Consider the following 20572-nt stretch of genomic DNA (forward strand, 5'->3'; position numbering starts at 1 on the left):
CGCCGCAGCAACGAGCTTTGTCTACCTTTATCTGTGTGTGTGGGAAGGGGTGGGAATGAAACAGGAAGGCCAAATCCCAACACAGTCAAGAGAATACTTGGTCTTGCAGAAAATACGTTCAAGCCAAAATCAAAAGACCAGGTCACACACAAAAAATCTTGGGAAGGCACGAATCTCGGTAGTTTGGTTACCTTCTTTTCTGTGAGATGTACATTTCCAAGACATTCTTTTTTAAATGGGAAGGCCAAGTGTGTGTGTGTGTGTGTGTTTCTAGCACAGAGGTGAGGGTGGCAAGCATAACCACAAAGACCATCACACTTGGTAAAAAAAAAAAAAAACAAAAACAATACACTATAGGACTCACTGATGTAATAAGGGTGACACTTGACCAGAAGCAGGGCTGTGTCAGGTAGAGTGGACTAGGTATTAGCATGTGGTCAGCAACCAACACTCAGCCCTTTAGTGGAGCAGGGCAGGACCTCGATGCTTTAAGGCTGGTCATGAGGGCTCTCGAGGGGCTTAGGGGGCCAGTGGTGGGTGTGAATCTCGGCTACTGCCACAAAGTTCTGAAGGCAGGGGAGACCTTCACAATTTCTCCTTCTCTGCACTTCCTTGTGGGTTGGCGGACTACCTGGTGAACCTGACTGACTGGAAACCATGTGGGACTAAGCTAACAAGTAAGATTTGAAGAGGTATTTCTGTCACCCCCAGGGGAGAAACCACGGAAGAGTCCGCTCCATCAGCCTCGGAAAGAGAAGCCCTGCCACTGCAGAAGGTGACAGGGGGCTGAGCTCTGAGGCCCTGGGCCCAGGGCTCAGGTTATTTCCAGTGGCTTTTGTGTAAAACTCTCTGGTGTGTGAACAAGACACGAGGAAAGGAAAGGAGAGAGAACACCGTCTTTTAACCAGGTGATGACAGAATGCCAGGAAAGAAAACCCTAGACAGCACCACTGTTTACACGCGGCTTAGAGTCAGAACGCAGGGCTCCCGAAAGGTGCCCAAAGATGCCCTGAGGCCTCCTCACACCACATGAACGACCTTGCCAGCTGAGGATCAGTGCTCCAACCTTTATGTTCCAGAGGAGAGAAGTGGCAATACAGGCATACCTCACAGATATTGTGATAAATCAAGTATGGCAACAAAGTGAGTCACGTGACTTTGTAGTTTCCCAGTGCGTATAAAAGTTACATTTACACTATATGGTAGTCCATTAAGGTCAGGGAGAAAAATAAAATATCTTAAATATCTTACTATAAATAAAAAACAAATATCTTAATTAAAAAAAACACTTCAGTGCTTAAAAAATGTTTATCATCATCTGAGCCTTCAAGAGGTTGAAATATTTTTGCTGGTGGAGGGCTTGAAATACTGTGAGAATTACCAAAACGTGACACAGAGACACAAAGTGAGCAAATGCTGATGGAAAAATGATACCCACAGACTTGTTCCAAGCGGTGCAGCCACAAACGTTCCATCTGTAAAAGGATGATGCAGTGTCTCTGAGCATGGCGGAACAAGGGACACCTGTTTTATGAAGTCTGTGTTTACAAAACCAAAAGATGATGACTTTCAGTGTCTTAATTCTACCAGGCCCACGTGGCCCTTCTCTTGAAGACATTCTTCCAAGAAGTTTGTAAGAGTCCATTCCCGGTGCAAGGGAGGAGGATATGTTTTAAGATGAGTTTTCTTGAAGGAGTTTCTAAAACAGAACTGAGTTACTCTTCATGTTAATACGAACATTACCTAGTAATTTATGCCTTTGTCATTAGTAAAGAGTATACACTTAGCTAGAGCATATGGGTGGAGGGGCGGTGCAGGGTAGAGAGGGAGGTGGGTGGAGAGTGAAAACATGACTCCAGGACGAAGACAATACAAAAGGATTCTGAAACACAGAAAGGAAGTCTATCATCTAGATGAAAGTTGCTCATACACTTTGGAGAGGGAGAGAAAAAAAAAAAAAAACACTAATACGCATTAAATGAGAGAAACCCAGAAGGCAATGGTGTAAGAACGCAATTCCACAGCGACTGCATAAATAGAAGTATTACATTATAAAACAGGGAACTGTTTGTTCCAGCTCATAGACCCCGGGTGAAATGGCAGCTGTACACTATTTAGTTTGGGGCACCTCATTAATAAAAAGGGAATTCTGAGCAGAGTGAAAGAAAGAATTGAGGGGGCAAAAGGGACCAGCTTTTAGTGGAAGATTAAAACAATGACGTATGCAAAGCTGGTTAAAAAAAAAAAAAAAAATGAAACCCTGAAATAAATAGGCCTGAGTATATTGGTAGAGGAAGAAGAACCCCATGAAATGACTTAATAGCAGAATAAAGAGAGTGGCAGAACAATCAGACCAAAATGCCCTCATGGGGAGCGGAGACCCCCACAGCCGGATGGCACAATGGTCCCAGTCTTGGGGCCCTGGCGTGTCTGTGGGTGCTGGGCTCCATCCCAGGGCAGAACCATGGGGTCAGACATGAAACACAAGCCCCAGAGGTGGAGAATGAACTTTAAACAAAAGAGGCACCCATGATACACGCTGGAAGGCACAGTCCATCTTGCAGTGACCTGGGGGTGACAAAAATCGCCCAGATCCCCATGCAGGACTTTACCAAAGCGACAATTCAGACTGACTGCTAGGAGGACTGGCCCCTCCTGTGATAATCCTACTTGAGCAGAGAGGAAGCATTTTCGAATTCTGGTGTATCCCATCATTGGGGAATCTAGATCCACCTATACACTCATCTCACACGCTAGTAAAGTAATGTTCAAAATTCTCCAAGCCAGGCTTCAGCAATACGTGAACCATGAACTTCCAGATGTTCAAGCTGGTTTTAGAAAAGGCAGAGGAACCAGAGATCAAATTGCCAACATCCGCTGGATCATCGAAAAAGCAAGAGAGTTCCAGAAAAACATCTATTTCTGCTTTATTGACTATGCCAAAGCCTTTGACTGTGTGGATCACAATAAGCTGTGGAAAATTCTGAAAGAGATGGGAATACCAGACCACCTGACCTGCTTCTTGAGAAATCTGTATGAAGGTCAGGAAGCAACAGTTAGAAATGGACATGGAACAGCAGACTGGTTCCAAATAGGAAAAGGAGTACGTCAAGGCTGTATATTGTCACCCTGCTTATTTAACTTATATGCAGAGTACATCATGAGAAACACTGGGCTGGAGGAAGCACAAGCTGGAATCAAGACTGCCGGGAGAAATATCAATAACCTCAGATATGCAGATGACACCACTCTTATGGCAGAAAGTGAAGAAGAACTAAAGAGCCTCTTGATGAAAGTGAAAGAGAAGAGTGAAAAAGTTGGCTTAAAGCTCAACATTCAGAAAACTAAGATCATGGCATCCGGTCCCATCACTTTATGGCAAATAGATGGGGAAACAGTGGAAACAGTGGTTGACTTTATTTTTCTGGGCTCCAAAATCACTGCAGATGGTGACTGCAGCCATGAAATTAAAAGACATTCCTTGGAAGGAAAGTTATGACCAACCTAGATAGCATATTAAAAAGCAGAGACATTACTTTGCCAACAAAGGTCCGTCTAGTCCGTTTTTCCAGTGGTCATTTATGGATGTGAGAGTTGGAGTATAAAGAAAGCTGAGTGCCAAAGAATTGATGCTTTTAAACTGTGGTGTTGGAGAAGACTCTTGAGAGTCCCTTGGACTGCAAGAAGATCCAACCAGTCCATCCTAAAGGAGATCAGTCCTGGGTGTTCATTGGTAGGACTGATGTTGAAGCTGAAACTCCAATACTTTGGCCACCTCATGCGAAGGGCTGACTCATTGGAAAAGACCCTGATGCTGGGTAGGATTGGGGGCAGGAGGAGAAGGGGACGACAGAGGATGAGATGGCTGGATGGCATCGCTGACTTGATGGACATGGGTTTGGGTGGACTCAGGGAGTTGGTGATGGACAGGGAGGCCTGGCGTGCTGCGGTTCATGGGGTCGCAAAGAGTCAGACATGACTGAGCGACTGAACCGATACAGAAAAAGGGGGAAGAGAAGCAGCTGGGTGATGGACGTAGAAGCTGTGGGCAGAGAGGTCCATGGGGGCTCTGGAGTGATGCCTGTAGTAGGAAACAAAGCTGACAGATAAAGTGATATAGCAGAGCCTTCAGAGTGGAGAAAACATCTACTCTGGCAGAGGGTTAGCCATGAATTAATCATAGGTACCTAGAAAACCAGAGAAAACAAAAAGTTGTACAAGAAGGTAAATGAAATTATAAAACTCTGCATGGCTCAGCTGTGATTAATATTTATTGAGTTAGAATAATGAAAATACTGAATATTAATATATGCCCCCAAATTATTATTTAATCATAATGGAAGACGGATTGGAGGGGAAGACAGAATGTATTGAGGGGTTGGGGTATGTGGGTACCGAGTCTGTGTGCGAGAGGGTGTGTACGGAGTGGGGGTGGGGTGGGAATGGGAGTTTGTGGATGAGGTGTGTGTGAGTAGGTATGAGTGTGTGGGCTTGCAGAATGGCATACTAGTAAAATCCTCATCTTCCAGTGTAGAAAGCCAATAGGTAATGTCTAACATTTAGCCAAAAAAAAAAAATTTCAAGCAACAATAGTAGAGGCATGTTAAGAAATATGGCCATGAGTAACAAAAGGAGCAATTAAACTTGAAAGCCAGTGCTCTGGGGAATGGCACCGGGGAGGGCCATGCCATTTTTCACAGTAAAGTTTATATAACTTTTCACCTTTAAAAACTGTAAAAATGTGCAATTTGATAACATTAGGATTAAATCCCCACACAGCCGTGACAGCTCAATGGCTGACAGGGTGCTGCAGGCGACGGAGAGACCAAAAGGCCCGCCGGAGTCTGCAGCCTGGCCAGGTCGTGCGGCAACACGCCATCGGAATGAGCAAAGGGGTTTGTCTGCAGGAGAAGTCGTGAACCCGGGCCTGTGAGGTGGCCCCATTGAGAAACCCAGGGAGCCGTCCGAAGAGCACGTGACAACGGCAGGAGAGCAAAGTTTCAAGAGGCTGGGAGCCAAGGGCCAGGCCTACTGCCTGGCGATGCTGGCCTATGGGGCAGACCAAGGGCCACGAGCCAGGGAGGGACATGGAGGACAGTCCAGAGCAGCAGAAGAACAAGACAGATACACGGCCAGGGAAGGGCGCTTCCAGAAGGCACTGGGCAGCAACCTCAAAGACCAAGAAAGAAGCCCAGCACGTAGCCACTGGGCTGGGTAAATCCAAGGTGAAAGGGACCTTCTCAAGCATGGTTTGATGACGAGAGGAAACAGGCTCTGATAGGCTGACGTGTGAACTGGAGATGGACCAACACAGATTGTTCTTTCAAGCGTCTGAAGATTCTGTTGTAGACAGACAGCAGAACCCAGGATTAAGGGAGAGCTTTTGCTGTATGGTTTTTAAAGAGACAGGTGACCATCCTATGCTCCCAAGTGGAGAGACAGGGACTGGGAGGCTGAAAAAAGTAAGAGAGAGGGGACAGTCTAGTGTATGAGGTTCCCGTGGGAGTAAGTCACATGGGGAAGACAGGAGAAGGTACTGTGGGACAGGCGGGAAGTAGACGTGGGGCAAGGGCTGCAGCAAGGTCCCCACGCTCTCTGTGAAGGAAGGGGCAGCTCTGAGCCAGGAATAGCTGGGGCACTCAGATACAGTCACGATGTTTTTAACAAGCACTCGCTGCTTCGATCACCTCTGAAGTTCATTCTTACAGACCAGACTCAAGGCCACAAACTGCCCAATCTCAATTCTGAGCAAGACATACTTTAGCATTTTCTTTATGTTGATCTGAACCCAAAGACGGAATCTAGAACGCATGCCGGACACATATGGGGAGAGGGGACAACACACGGTCTGTTGGCTTGCTCACTGGGCAGTGACTTGTGACATGCAAAGAAAAGTAGTGCTAAGTTCCTCTAAAAAAATTTAAAAGTAAGAGGAAAGTGACAGTCCCTGCGTGTGTGTCCCCCACGCCCAGAGCACAGCAGTCACCCGTGGCCCGCGAGACCACTCACCGGGGTCGGTGGAGGGGCACCTGCGGATGGTGAAGATCTGCCCCAGGTCCTCGTCCTCCTCAGGGAGGCCCTTCTGCAGCCGCTGCAGCTTGCGCAGGCTCTCGCTGCGCTGGTGCTTCATGGAGCGCACGTGCTGGATAAGGTTGAGCTTGGCCTTGGTGGAGTAGCTGCACAGGACGCAGTGGTAGTAGCAGCTCTCGCCCTCCACGCCGCTCTCGTGCTGCTGCAGGTGCTGCGAGGGCGAGAGAGAGGGACGTGCCCTGGTCAGCCGCACCAAGCCCAGCCCCACCATGAGCCCGTCCGCCCTGCCGGCCGCCCGACAACCCCTTTCCGGGGTGACTCGGTTTTCCCGGGGGCCCTTCCCCCCGCAGCTTGATGAGGACAGGGGAGCATGGTGACTCTTGTTCCTGCCTCCCCCAGGTGTGTCAGAGTGCTGAAAATGCTGATGGATCCGACCCTCCCAGCGTCAAACTGGGCCTCCGGGCACAATAATCCGAGGTTCCTCTTTCCGCTTATCTCCAAAGTGCTCTGTGTAGAACAGGGGTCGGCAAGCCATGGCCACAGGCCAAGTGCACCCTGCTGCCTGGTTCTGTAAATAGGGTCTCAGTGGAACACAGCCACAAAATGTCTTAGTTTGTGCATCGTCGATGGCTGTTTTCTAAACACTAGACGGAGTTCAACAGTTGCAACAGAGAGTACGTGGCCTGCGAAGCCTAAAATCTTATTATCTGGCCCTTCATGGAAAAAGTGACGAGCGCCCACTTTAGGGCATGGCCTACAGGGTGGTCACCTTACCTGCACAGAATCTTAGGTCAGTAACGCAGCACCAAAGCTGCTGTGTGGCTATTTCACAAGAAAGATGACTCAAGCTTTTGTATTTAGAACTAGTCTATTAGGAGAACCTGAAATTAGGTTTTCCCCTAGATTAGGAAAAAATGAAAAATAAATTTGTCCAGACCAGTTCTCTCTCAACATCTCAAGGTCATTTGGCTTAGGGCTCAGGCAGTCATAATTACACGCTGGGTAGCATTTGTGTCGTTACAGAACTTTGATTCCAGAACATGGAAGTCCAGGAGTCAGCACGAAGCAGACACGACAGGGAGTTAGCAGACCCCAAACTTCTGCATCTCGAAGAAGACTTGTATCCAAGCACAATATTCACATCCTTTGGGGTCCCTGTCAGAACACATGGAAAGCTATGGACCCTTTTTATTAAGAATTAGAGAACTGACATGCTCCTGGTATAGGAAGGCCACCTCCTTCATTTCAAATGACTCATTTTAGGGAAAGAGGGAATTTTTCCACTGGGTATACATAAAGCAGGAGAAACAATCCCAAGAAGCTTTAAGTGGTTGACTGAAGGTAACACAGCCAGTTAATCGGAGAAAGAGAACCAGAACCCGGGTCTCACCTCCCCCAGCATCCTTCTGGAGGAGGAAATTGAGATCATGTATTTTATGGGCTCATGTTACCACCTGTCCTTCCTTCTTTCTCCTCGCCCTCAACCCCACCTCCAGTCCCCAGAGCCTGGCCCAGGGAACCACAATAAAGCCTTGGGACTGCCCTGTGCTGCCCCTCCTTTCTGACCACACTTGTTCTATTTGATGCCCGTGCCTGGTAACCATCTCGGGTCCTGCTTGGACCTGTGTCCTGTCCTGATTATACTGTGAGACACTCAGGAAGCACAGACGTCAATGTCCTGCACTCTGCTCAATACTGAGAACAACAGAGGGGCCCAGCTGTTCCTACTGGATGACACAGCTTTAAGGCTCATGTGTTCACATGCAAGGAAAAAGTGTGAACATCCCAGAAGCAGGTCTGGACCTCATTGGAAGAGGAAATATCAATGCACCAACAGAGGGCTGAAGAAGGGGAGGGGGCGCAGGCCCTCGACCATGTAAACTGGCTACACGACGTTAACTTTTACTCTGGGGACAACTTACAGGTAACAGAGTGAAGGGCTTCACAGGTATCAGCAGAGAACAATCCCTTCTTTCCCAGAAATGGATGACTTAACACACTCAAGCGCACAGCCTTGGAGCAAAACAATATGCCTTCCTCCGGCCCCGGCCCCAGTAAGAGCTGGCCTACAGCAATCACAGCCAGAAAGAAACTGAATAACAAGCAAGCTCAATGTTAACTGTCAGACTATAACCACCAAAACCACAAAGCTACTTTTCTTGAAATAAATTTGAATTGTTTTTTTTTTTTTTTAATGGTTTCTCTTCACTTTGCCCAAAGCTCCAAAGCTATGTTTTTTTGGAGGGTGGGACTCGGGAGAAGGAGAGACTGATGCGCTGGATGGAAAGGAAAATAAAATGAGCTTGCCCACACCAATTCTCCCCAAATTCTCCACAGGGACCCCCGAAAGCCAAAAATGGAACCCGGATATTCCCAGGAGGAAGCATTAGGGTTGGGACTGAGGAACAGGGAACTCGTACAGGAGCCAGGAACGGCCCTCTTGGATCACCAAGACCCAACATTACATTTATTAAAGTTTCAACGAAAACTGACTGAATGAAAGGTAACAGGGAAAATAACCATGGAATCCAAAGCGATAAGTCCTATCAAGGGATTCTGGTGGTATCGTAAACTACGAAATCACACAAAGGATCACTGAAGCCTTAACCCCGAATTCCCATTACCTTCCCATGAAACAGGATTTCCTGGCAGTAAGGCTCTGAATCTTAAACATAAAATTTTAATATGGATGTGAGGGTTCTTTTCCAAATGTCTGGGGTTTCTAGTCTCTGAGCCAGAAGAGAGGATAACACAGCCAGAAAGAGTTGGATGGGAGCTGAGATGTCAGATGTCTTTCGTCCTCAGACTCAGGGGCTCTTGGGTGACAGGGCTGTATAAATCCTCAACTGAAATAAACATCACACTGGGGACTCCTGCTGGAAAAATAACTGATACAATGATGATGTCCCTAAACCATCATACTTGACTCCTGGTGCTCACTGGTAATCTCTGCTGCCACCAGGAATCCTTTGGTCTGCTACGTGAGAACCATTTTGGAACGAAGATGGGTGCCCGATACAAATGGTAGAGACAAAAATATAAGCAAATGTGGAAAACAGAGCCACGGCCTCTCCCTCTGATCCCGGTGTAGCGGACATTTAGGGTCCCCTCTCAGAGACTTGCACAGAAGCTTAATTCAAAATTCCAAGCTTGCTTGCACACTCCAAGTTCACTCTCCAAGACATACACATGGAAATCCAGAATAAACTATTTCTCCATTCCTAGGAAACACCTGCTCATAAAGGTTATACCCCAACCCAAACTTCTCCTCACAACTGGAGTCTCTGGGGGTCTACCTGCATGTGACAGCTCCTGTTCTCACCACATCTTATAAGCTCCTGCTTGGGCAGTTTTCAAGTTGTCCAACATGGAGCAAACGGGGGTCTGAAGCCAGCAACAGAGTCCTGACTTCTCCGCACCATATGGTCCCTTCCCAGGCCTTGTGTGGGTCCAGGCCCTGACCTTGGCAGCCGGGCACCCTCTCCCTCCCAAGATGCGCTGGCCCATTCCCGGAATTCCACCCTGGGAACCTGCCTAGTAAGAAGCAGCAAGAGGGGGCGGGACTGAGGAGGCTGACTCCTCCGGGCCACCTGTCACCCCGGAAATGCTTTCCCTGCAGGAGAGAGTAGATGTTTTCATCTGGAGAAGGAGGGAGAATGATTTGTTCCTGACCCAGCTAATTAGGATACCCTCAGTTGGGATCACAGTGTATTTAATTAAATTCACTGTAATATATGAAGAATCCACCGAGGCACAAACCCCAGTGGAACACTCAGTGAAGGGGCTGCCTCCTCTCAGAGTTCCTGCTCTTCTCGGCAGGCAGGAAATTCTTCTCCCACACAGATACTGGACTTCCCCAAGCCTCTCCCCCTCCATCACAGAGCTTACCCATCCTCAGGGAGGAGGACCCAAGTCTTGTTTGGCTGTTTCCATTTATTTCTTTACTCTATGCTCAAGATTTCTTTATGCTCACCTCTAGCGGGTCAGTTGTGCGGTCTTAAAAAGAAAACAGGGACTTTCCTGGTGGTCCAGTGGTTAAGAATCTGCCTTCCAAGGCAAGGGATATGAGGGTTCCATCGCTGGTTGAGGAACTAAGATCCTACATGCCACAGGGCAACTAAGCCCATGCACCACAAATGCTGAGCCTGTGCGCCTCAGTTAGAGAGCCTGCATGCCCCAGACTACGGAGCCCATGTGCCCTGGAGCCCACATGCCGCAGCTAGGGAGAAACCGACATACCACAACGAGAGACCCCACACGCTGAAATGAAGATCCCGCGTGCTGCAACTAAGACCTGATGCAGCCATAAATAACTAAAGGTTTTTTAAAAATACAAAATAAAGAATAAGAAAACAGAACAATAACTTCAACTGCGGTTAGTGTGCTGTGAGACATGTGTGCTGCATGTGGACCCAAAGAAAAATGGTCACTGAGCCCACTGGGGAGGGTCTGGTTCAATTCCAGATGTCAACAACACATGAAAACACACACTATGTAAACACACACACACAACACAGACACACACACACAAAGACCCACAGACTATGCCCTACCCAAGGGCCTGACCGTGCAAGTAACAAGGCAGTGATGGTGGTAACTTGGCAGACAGGCCAAGGGATATGAGGAGGGCAACCTTCTGGCGTGAATACCATCGTGAGAACACATCCTCCGGTGGCACACGAAAATCACTGGAACACTCAAGAGAAACCAATCAGTGAGTAATGAAGAAGCAGGACCAACAAATTAGTCAATGTAGGGAGACTGACTCAGCTAAAGGAAGAACAGAAACCAAGGTCCAGTCCAGCACTCCGTCCAGCCAGCCTCTCCTACAACCTTGAATCCTGAACCACCGAGGCTTTCCCTGATTTCCCCACTCTTACTGTCTGGTTTTAAAAGTGCCTGCAAGGGTTTTCCTGGCAATCAGTGGTTGGAACTTCGTCTTCTAATGCAGGGGGTGCTGGTTCCATCCTTGGTCAGAGAGCTAGGATCTCACGTGCCTCATGGCCAAAAAACCATAACATAAACAACGGAAGCAATACTGTAACAAATTCAGTGCAGACTTTGAAAAATGGAACACACCAAAAAAAAAAAAACTTTTAAAAAAAGTGCCTGCAAAACACTGGGTTATACAAACTGCAAGTGTACAGTTGTTTCCACTGAAAGAAAGTTCTACACGTGGCAATAGGATTTACTTCCTGAAAGCACAAAGAAGTACAAGGACCCACAAAAAGGAAATAAGTACCCGGTCTGACTCATAAATGGAAGCAGGGAAAGAACTCTGCAAACTCCAACTTCTCCAAATGACCACTGTGCAGCAGAAAACAGATGGTCCTCTTGGCGAGCGTGTAGGAACTGGACTGGCACACGCCAGGTGAGCAGCACCTGTGCTGGAAATGAGCGAGGGGGCTCCCTCGTGCTGACCAGGGATCCTGTTCTGTCCATCTGTCCGATCCTGTTGGAGCATTTATATTTTATCGATAAAATGCTGGGCTGAGTTTAGCTGGCAGGTAACACTCCCGTGCCCCTGACCTGGAGACGTCCAGGGTCCCCCATCTTTGCTTCTGGGTCTGGTTCCAGGGAAAGAACTTGGAAAAGACAAGGCCTCAATATAGTTAAAAGGCATCTAGGATAATGAGCCTGGCACACGAGGGTGGGTATAAAGAGGAAATGAATAATTAAAAGAGAAAAGAAAGGAGCCGGCTGGCATTATTTGTGGGATTTCACCCCATTAGTATGTTGGGCTCGTCCACACTGGCTAGCGACTGAAAGTCAAAGAGATGAGAAGAGGGCTCTTGTTAGAAAATAATTCATCACGAAAATCAAAAAAATGTGTTCCTGTTACTTGTTTCCCAGGAAAACTAACCAACTTCTGTCAGAGAACATCGATTTCTATAAATCTGGAGGGGCCCCAGCTCCCTCCTCCTCCCCAACAAGAGGAAACTTCTAACATCTGGTTCTTCATGCATGGAATGCAAAATATTGATCAGGTTTTGTCAAAGCCTCCCCTTTAAAGTAGAAATGGACAAAGTACACTCTGACACTCGCACACACACTCTCACAAATGAAAACACACAGGATTCACGAAGGAAGCTTCTTCGGGGAATAATACCTGTTATGAGGAACACACAAACGCCCACCCTGGCTCACTACATTCTCCCATGGATACATCGCAACCGCACCCGGAGGGCAGATCAAACGGTGAAGCTCCGCGATGGGTAAAGCGGTTCCCAGGGATCCACCCCTCCTGGGGCACGTGGGCGACCCTGGGGGTGACCTACACTTAGGGGGAAGGGCCCTCCGACCCACACATGAAAGGCCTTGATGGAAGAGGCCGCTGTCCCATCAGACCTCCGGAGGGGAAAACTGTGAACCAGAACCAGCCAGGGGCACAGGGCGAGGGCTGTAGAAGTCTCACCAACACCTCCAGTGAGACAGGACAGGATGAGGGTCCGGAGTGAGCCCGCTAATTACCCACTAGGATGGAATAAGGAAGACGTGAGGGGGTTAATTCACCATCGTAACCCTGCACGGCGGGCACTGCTGAGGAAGCACCTTCACACACTTCATTTTCTCATTACAGCCCGAGGTGGGCGGTGTTTGGCTCCTGTCCTCGGAGAAACCCAAAGCTCCGAGAGGTCACGTGACTCCTTCCCCCACCCATGAGTTTCCACAGAGTGTGGACAAAACAGGACTGGAACCCGGGGCTGGAGGCCTGGTCCATGGTCGTCCAGCGATGCTGCACTGACTGCAGGGGGCTGTCATGGGACCCAAGATGCTCCAGACCCAGGTATTCACCTTGAACATCTAAAGAAGAAACTGTTTTAGGTGTAATGCAAACTGGAAGAGGGGTGGTTAATTTTTTAATCAGGGGTGGTGTTACTGTTCCAGATTTAATGTTGCACATTCTTAAGAAAGCTTCCGGCAGGTCAACCTAAATATATACGTATTTTCTGTTTTATGTTGGCTTTTCACCCACTCGAGCCCTCAACCTTGGCACATGTTAATTTAGTCCTATTTCACTGCAGGAGCCCAGCAGACAGTGTTAAGATATAAGCCCCAACCACAATTTACAAGAGAAAGTTAAAGGAAGTAAAAACGTTCCCTTAGATCAATCCATTTGTGCTGCTCTGACCTATTTTCTGGTTTCTAGGCCAGACTCCTCACGCCCTGGAACAAGCCCTGACTGTTCGCTCTCAGCATCTGAGCTCCAAGGCTGGAGTTCAGGCTTTCCAACCCTGGATCTCTTGGCTCGCAAGAATGACATCTCCTCCTTCAAAAGTCTCAAGAAGATAAATGGTCCTTAGAGAGAAGCACAATAAATTCTAGAAGCAAAATAAGCATGAATCTGCAACCATCGAGAGGGTGTATCAGACTTGGCTTTGAGTCTTTTCTAGAAAAATCCAAATGTGGGCTCTTGTGGAATGTTGGTACTAACAGATTTCATTTCCCTCTGTTGGGAAAACTCCAGAGAGGGGCGTGGCATAACTACACACAGAGACAAAGCTTCTCAGGTGCGCAGGCGTCTTTCCTAAAGGAGGGGGACCATCGGAGCAGGGGGTCTCAAGCAAGATAAGGGCTAGTTTCCATGCTGGTCAAATGAGCATGTACCTAAGCTCGGAAGCCCAGAGAAATACATGGTGGGGAAAGCAGTAGGTCCCCAGGCTAACATCAACCTGACCCCTCTCCAGGAACGAGCCCAGCTCCTCGAGTCTGAAAGTCAGCCCTTTGCTAAGACAGGGCAGGGGGAACCGTGACTTTCTTCATTCGTGAAGATACGCTTCCTCCCTGGAGCTACTTTTCCGCTCCCACGGGTTTAAGTCCCCGCATGAAACAAAGGCCGCAGTATTCGTGCTACTCAAGCTGGTCCCCATTCACTCCATGTCACACTCCTGTCGTAACGGTGGTTTACGAAGCACTCTGGATTAAGGCAGGCTGGGGAAAACTCTCCCTTTGTGCTACTCTGGGCAAGATATACACATGGGTTAGGCCTCAGTTTCCTCATCTGCAACATAGGGACAATAACAGGACCCCATCATAAAACCAAGGGGAGAGGTCAATGGGATAATTCAGACAAAGGTGTTTAACACGGCGCCTGCTGTATGGTTCACCTTCGTAATTAATAAGGTTATTATTATTACTATCATTACTTTTCAAGCTGGTTAAGTTTTGGGATTAGGGATAGAAACGAATGTTACTGAATTTACCTATTTGACATTTCCCTCCTCATGCCCAGTCTGTTCTGCCCCCTCCCTGGGAACTGCCACTCCACACCCCCAGACCCAAAGAAGGATTGCTTGTTGACCATAAAGAAATTTCGATGTGCAGAAATTATGAAGCAGAGAGGAACCTGCACATGCATGGGACTGACTTCTTCCTTACAAGAGGCACTTAATTCTTATTTTAAGTCATTTGCCCAAAGTAACACAGCTGGTGCGGCAAAGTCAGGACCCTCACCCCAGGCCCAGGCCCTTGCTCCAGAACCACATCTGTTTACTGGATCTGTCTGTCTGTCAGTGCCCAAATAGTGAAAAATCTGAAACCTTGTTCTTTAGCACATCTGCCAACACCCCAGGTGAGGACCAGGGAAGGAAAACTGAGCTGAAACAGACACATCCCTGGTTTCACAAATCCACGCTGAAGGATTTGCTTATTTGTATCTCCAATCCCATGACACTCAACACAGCAGAAAGGAAAAAAAAAAGAAATACTTGTCTGGTGGTCAAAACAGGTGCGTTACTTCATCTGTGAAATACAGATGTTTATACTTGCCCTGTCTTCCTCGGAGGCAATTTTGAAAACCACACGAGCAAACAAATGTGAAAAAGATTCAGAAGATGGGAAGGACTGCCCGAATGTTTGGCACAGGCGTCATCTTTCTACCTTGAGCCTAGATGTTGCTTCCTCACCTGGCTGGCAGGTACACACCACGGGCTCGGCAGTTAAAGATACAGATACGTTCCAGCTCTGCGGTCCTCTGGCTTGAGCGTGCCTCAGAAGCACTTGGGGCGGATGGAGGGGTATCCCGCCGCAGAGCGTTTGGAGCCCACCCTGAAGGTTTCTAATTCACCAGGGACAGGTTCGGGGTAGGGAGGGAGAATTCCTGACCATCTCCCCGATGCTGGTGGTCTGGGATCACACTCTTGAGAACAGCTGCTTGGGACAGCAACTGGCATGGAGGAAATACCCAAGTCGGAACCCATGAAGGTATTTCCTTGCAAGAAGGAAAACTGCCAAGGCCTAAAATCTCCGCATCAACCACCTTTTCCCAAAGAGCATTTCAGATGCTAGCAAACTGCACTCGATAAATCACGCAGTGCCAGCACTCAAGAATTCACCTCTTTAATGAAAAAGGCCCACGGAAGCAGCTGCCTGCTACCGGCCCGCTCCAGATACTTCATAAAAGTCGGAATTGGCTCCATTCATCTTCCTCTCCCATTTCACACCTGCAGTCTCAAATTTCCTGGGGCTGGGGCTGGGGCTGAAAGCGTGACTCTTGATGGTGAGGCATGAGGCATCACTTTTTCCTCGCAAGCTCGGCACCCCGCTGAGCACACCTGTCCAGATGTCTTGCTGGAACCCAGCCCGCCGGAGAGTTTCCACCAAATATGAGAAAAATAAAACGGTCTTTAAAATTCCTCCCGTGCTCTTGAACTTTCCAGCTGCTGCTGCTGGGAGTCTGAGTGTGGTGCTCCAACCTGAAGGTACCTCTCGAGCTCCCAGCATCTGCTGACCAACACCCTCATCACCCTCGTTATGAGACAGGTCAGGGCCGCCAGCGTGAGACGGGCAGGGGACAGTGAGCATGCACGGGGCTTTCTTCCTCATAAGCGGCGGGGGAGGGGGGGGGGTTCATTCTTTATTTTACTTTTTTCCCCTTGAATCAGAAAATGGGAAAATGACTGCACGGAAGAGAAAAATTCCCTTGAAACAAATGCCTTTCATGTCGCTCCTTCTGGGTGCTAAGACGTTTCATTCTTTCTCCTTAAGTCGGATTCTGGGGGTTTTGTTGATGGCTGAGGAGAAGTTACACTTGTGGGAAGGGGACAGGGACTGAGAGAGTGGAACGAGAGAAGTGTTTCTTTGAGGAAGTGGAGTCGAGAGACCAGGAGACAGCTGGCAAGAGGGGACATAGTTTTGCAAAAGATGACATGGCAAGTTTCTCTGCCCTGCCTTTGGGTCCCCCCCATAAACAACCCAGACAAACACCCTGTGTGCTAGGTTTTGCTCTCCTTCCCCCGCTTTTTAAGTCTCATTAAAAGCCGATATTGTTCGGCCTCAAGATGGAGAGCTCAGCATGGATTTTACTGAACGTTAAATCAACCAGCAAGCGTAGCCAGCAAACTCTGTGGCACTTTAACTTTAAATAATGCAATAATTATTGAATTTCCTTTTTATAACTGAAGTGCTGGAATGTAAACAATGGGGCTGTAATTGCAGGAAGGGGGGATCAATAGAGGCAATCGTTTTCAGCCATGTTAATTGTAAATACAATTGCTCCAAGATGTCAGACTTGTTCTTCTTGCTCCCAGAATCATCCTAACGGATGACAGAGTCCAACTTTCCCATTACAGCTGTTCGTTTCTTTAAGAGGTTCTCAATCAGGTCTGATCAATCTGTCAAGATAATGCATGGAGTAAGTAAGACTCTTCCAAACACAGGCTCCCAATCAATAGCCTGGACCAGCTTAATGAGGTGGGGCTAAGGCCCAGAGGGAGGCAACGGCCTCCAGCTTGCGCCTAGGTTTGGCAGGCTGGCTTCCTCGCCTGGCCTTGGTAAACAGATCAGCCCTTAATGAGGACATTAGTTATGCATGCTTCAGCAAGCAGCAAGGCACCCGTCCCTGGGGACAGACGGACAGAAAACAAAATAGATTAACAGAAAACAATATGGTGCCAAATTAGGTCCAACTGAAGACTTTTCCCTCCTTCTCCTGTGTTCCTTAATTGTCCACCAGAGTGGAGGACGTCAATTAATCATTCCAATGGGCATGAGCTCAAGGACCGGGAGCATCCGTTGAGAGCTGGAGGATCTCTGGGTGTCTGCTGGCCTCCCTGGGGCTGCCGCTCTTAGCGCCCACATCCCCGGCACAACATCTCCCGGGTACAAGAGGGGCCTCTCCCAGAAGGAGACAAGGGAGACCACACTGGGAGGCCGCAGACCCAAGCCAGACGAGAACAAGTCTGCTGCTCTTCACGGGTGCCGTCAGTTCTTGAGATTGAGTTTTGGTCCTGAGAATGGGTGAGCCCTCATAGATGGGGAGAAGTCAAGAGTCTGGAATCCCACTTCACCCATCCCAGCATCTATGCCATTTACACAGGCGTCACAGGAGTCTGAATTCCCATGAGATAACCTGGAGGGCTCTTGGGGAGTCTGGAGAGCCGTCTTACCTCCCTCGGAGGCCGCCGTGCGTGCATGTGCACACTTGTTCTTGCTGTGACTGGCTAGGAAGACAGACTGCTGGGGAAGTCCTCCAGAAAGGACCATGTTCCCAGGTGGCGCTAGTGGTGAAGAACCTGAACCACCCTGCCACTGCAGGAGACGTAAGAGACATGGGCTTGATCCCTGGGTCAGGAAGATCCCCGGAGGAGGGCACGGCAACTCATCCCAGTATTCTTGCCTGGAGAATCCCACGGACAGAGGAGCCTGGTGGGCTACGGTCGGTCCATGGGGTCACAAAAAGTCAGACACCATTGAAGCGGGGATGAGCGAGAAAAAAAGAAAATAAATATACAGCTGGAGAGATCAGAGCCCTCCTCTGCACAAAGGCCACAGCTTCTCTGAAGCCTTTCCCAGCTCCCAGCTCCACCCCTCCTTCCGCTGGGCCCACAAACCCTCGCTGTAGCAGCATCCACTCTGGACTCATCTGTGCTTCAAACCACTTCCAACTCCTCTGCCACACCATGGACAGCACCTCACAGGCAGGGAGAACTTTCAATTCCGGTTCAGGGCACAGCTCCTGACCCACGGTAGGGACCGAAAGATGGCTGGCTGAAAGTCTGAATAAACTGAGACACTCCTCTAATGCTCTACTGCTGCTCCTGGTCCTTAGCTGTCACTCCAGACTGAGCTGGTCGGGTCTGATTCCCTCCTCCATCTCAGATGTCCAGCCTCCACCCCGCACCACACCCACACACCATGAGACACCTGGCCGTTCCCACCTTACCCACCAGCCCTGGTCTTTCTGGTCTTGGTGCCTCTCCTGCTTAGAGAGCCTCCTCGAACCCCCCTCCACCTGCTGACAAGCGGCACAGCAGCTAGAGCAGGCAAGGGGCCCCCTTCACACCTGGGCCAGAGCCCCATCTCCCCGCCTCTGGGATGTCAGAGCACAGGTGGTCCCACCCGCGCCCACCACGTGCCATTCGTTTCAGCAAATGCTCCACTGGACTCCCACGTGGGGCTCTGCAATCCAGGTGGGACGCTAGGGCCGCAGAATAAATATGTTCACTAATATACACTGTTTGTTTTGGGGGGCAGGAGATAATTATTATAAATGGCTGTTTAGTGACTTCATTATTTCAGTCTATGGATCACAGAAGTGCTGTCCTTCTCCCACCAAACTAGTCAAACGTTCCCCAGCCAGAGGCCAGCTCAGTCACTGTCATTCCACCCTCTGCTTCGTCTACACCCTTTGCTCTGTTTACCTGGCTTCAACATGGCCATCCTCTTTTACTACTAAACTGAGAAAGGGCTGGGAGACTTGGGGATACTGAAAAGCAGCCAGAACACCTTAACGATCACAGAGACAGGGGTGGAGGGCACACAGCACAGACACCTCTGCAGGCCAAGTAACTCAGTCAAGACGGCGCTAAGGATGAGTACAGGTGTCTACAGCATCTTTGTAGATGAAAACAGCTTAGTACACAGGTTAGTTCTAACAGAAAATGTCCACAAACCAACGGAGTGACATGACAGTGCTCAGACATCTGGAAGGAGGTGGCCACGTGGGCACCCCCACCCCACGCCTGACAGAGCAACTGGACTGTCTCCAGATTCGAAGCACCAGGATGAGGATGTTTTTATTTTTTCACAAACGCACACATAACATCTTTATTTTCTTCCCGAGTTTCCTGTCCTCCTATATGCTGAGACCCACTGCTATCTGGACCCCAAGGAACTGGTTATATGTTACACTATCATCAGTTTTCAAGTTCTGAGACCTTCGAGGAAGGAACCATTCTCCACCTGGGCTCAGACACTGAACACCTGGATGTGTCCCCCTCCCTTTCTAGTTTATGCCCGAGCCCCACGCTCCTCAGCCTTCTGACTGGCTGGCCCCACTTACAGCAGACCCTTCCCAGGGTCTTCCAAGCGACCTGGTCCAGAGATACCACACCTCCTGGTTCCGCTCTCAATGTCCCAACAGAATGTAGCTGTGAGGCCAGTCAGTGAGTTATATTTTTCAAAACTTATTTTTAAATGGTGAAATATAGGGAGGGTTTTCACCAACCAGCCCACATTGACCAAAACATCCCTTCCTCATTTTCAGCAAGTTCACTCTGGCCCAGCATGTCCAAAAAGCCCGTATGAGGTGGGTGGGACCCACAGGAGAAGGTCCGCTGGGGTGCAAGGGCAGTTTCATTCTGGACAGATGATGATTCGCAAAACCTGCTAGAGAACTGTGAGGGATCTTCTGCAGTAAAATCCAAGTTTCAGAAAACTGCATCTATAAAACTGGCAACTGGGAAAATTTCCTTGAGCAAAATGATGCAGTGTAAGGGGGCCGGGGGGAGGTTTGGGGGGATGCTGGAGAAAGGCAGGACTAGGGAGAGGATGGCTGAGATCCTGCCAGCCCTGGAACACCAGGATGCTCTGATGCACACTACACGTTAGCAGGGACTGTGCGACTGGGGCACGGTGACACATGGACCCAGACCGGTCTGTGGTTGCTTCCTGGGGCCCCAGTATAAGGATGTGGCCAGTCACTCCCCAAACCTCAACATGTTGGGTGGCAGCTGTGTGGAATCTCAGATCTAGGAGCCTGCTCTGTATTAATATAGACTCTAGATAATTCTTTTAAAAGCTGGAAGTGTTAAATATTTTTCAATGACCTTCCCAGATGACTCTATAATAACATGAGGCCAGAGGAACCAACAGCCAGTCTGATTTCTGGTAACACATATGTTTACAGTGGGGGTCTTTCTGCCAGCTTTGGACCCATTCATTCCCCATCTGTCTATCTACATTCCTGCTTCCTGTTTCCTCACACAACAATCAGAGGTACTATTCATCTTCTCTAATCACTGTCTCCATCATTCTCTGTACATGAGAAAGGTCCTCCATTAGAGCATCTTCTCACCTTCTCCTCTGCTGCACCACCCCCTTCTCCAGCCGGCTCTGCTGTCTCCTGAACTCCATCCCTCAGTGGCCTCATGTGTGCACAGGCGAGTGTGTGTGTGTGTGTGTGTGTGTGAGAGAGAGAGATTCTGGCTCACACCACTCTCTTCCGTGCATACTTCTCTCCCAGCTCCAGCTCGTGTGTGTGTGTGCACACGCATGTGTTATGTGTGTGTGTGAGAGAGAGAGATACTGGCTCATGCCACTC

At 48.9% G+C, this 20572-nt stretch overlaps 1 protein-coding gene across 1 annotated transcript in view; it reads right to left on the minus strand.

Annotated features, from left to right (window-relative positions):
• ZFHX3 (zinc finger homeobox 3) overlaps positions 1–20572 on the minus strand; it is a 296214-nt gene that overhangs the window by 151603 nt on the left and 124039 nt on the right. The window contains exon 4 of the mRNA XM_081512565.1: positions 6010–6241. Within this exon, the coding sequence (XP_081368691.1) occupies positions 6010–6241 (232 nt within the window). The remainder of the gene's footprint in view (positions 1–6009; positions 6242–20572) is intronic.

Source organism: Giraffa tippelskirchi, chromosome 7, assembly GCF_054371585.1.
Source record: "Giraffa tippelskirchi isolate mGirTip1 chromosome 7, T2T-mGirTip1v1.2.pri, whole genome shotgun sequence".
Lineage (NCBI taxonomy): Eukaryota > Metazoa > Chordata > Mammalia > Artiodactyla > Giraffidae > Giraffa > Giraffa tippelskirchi.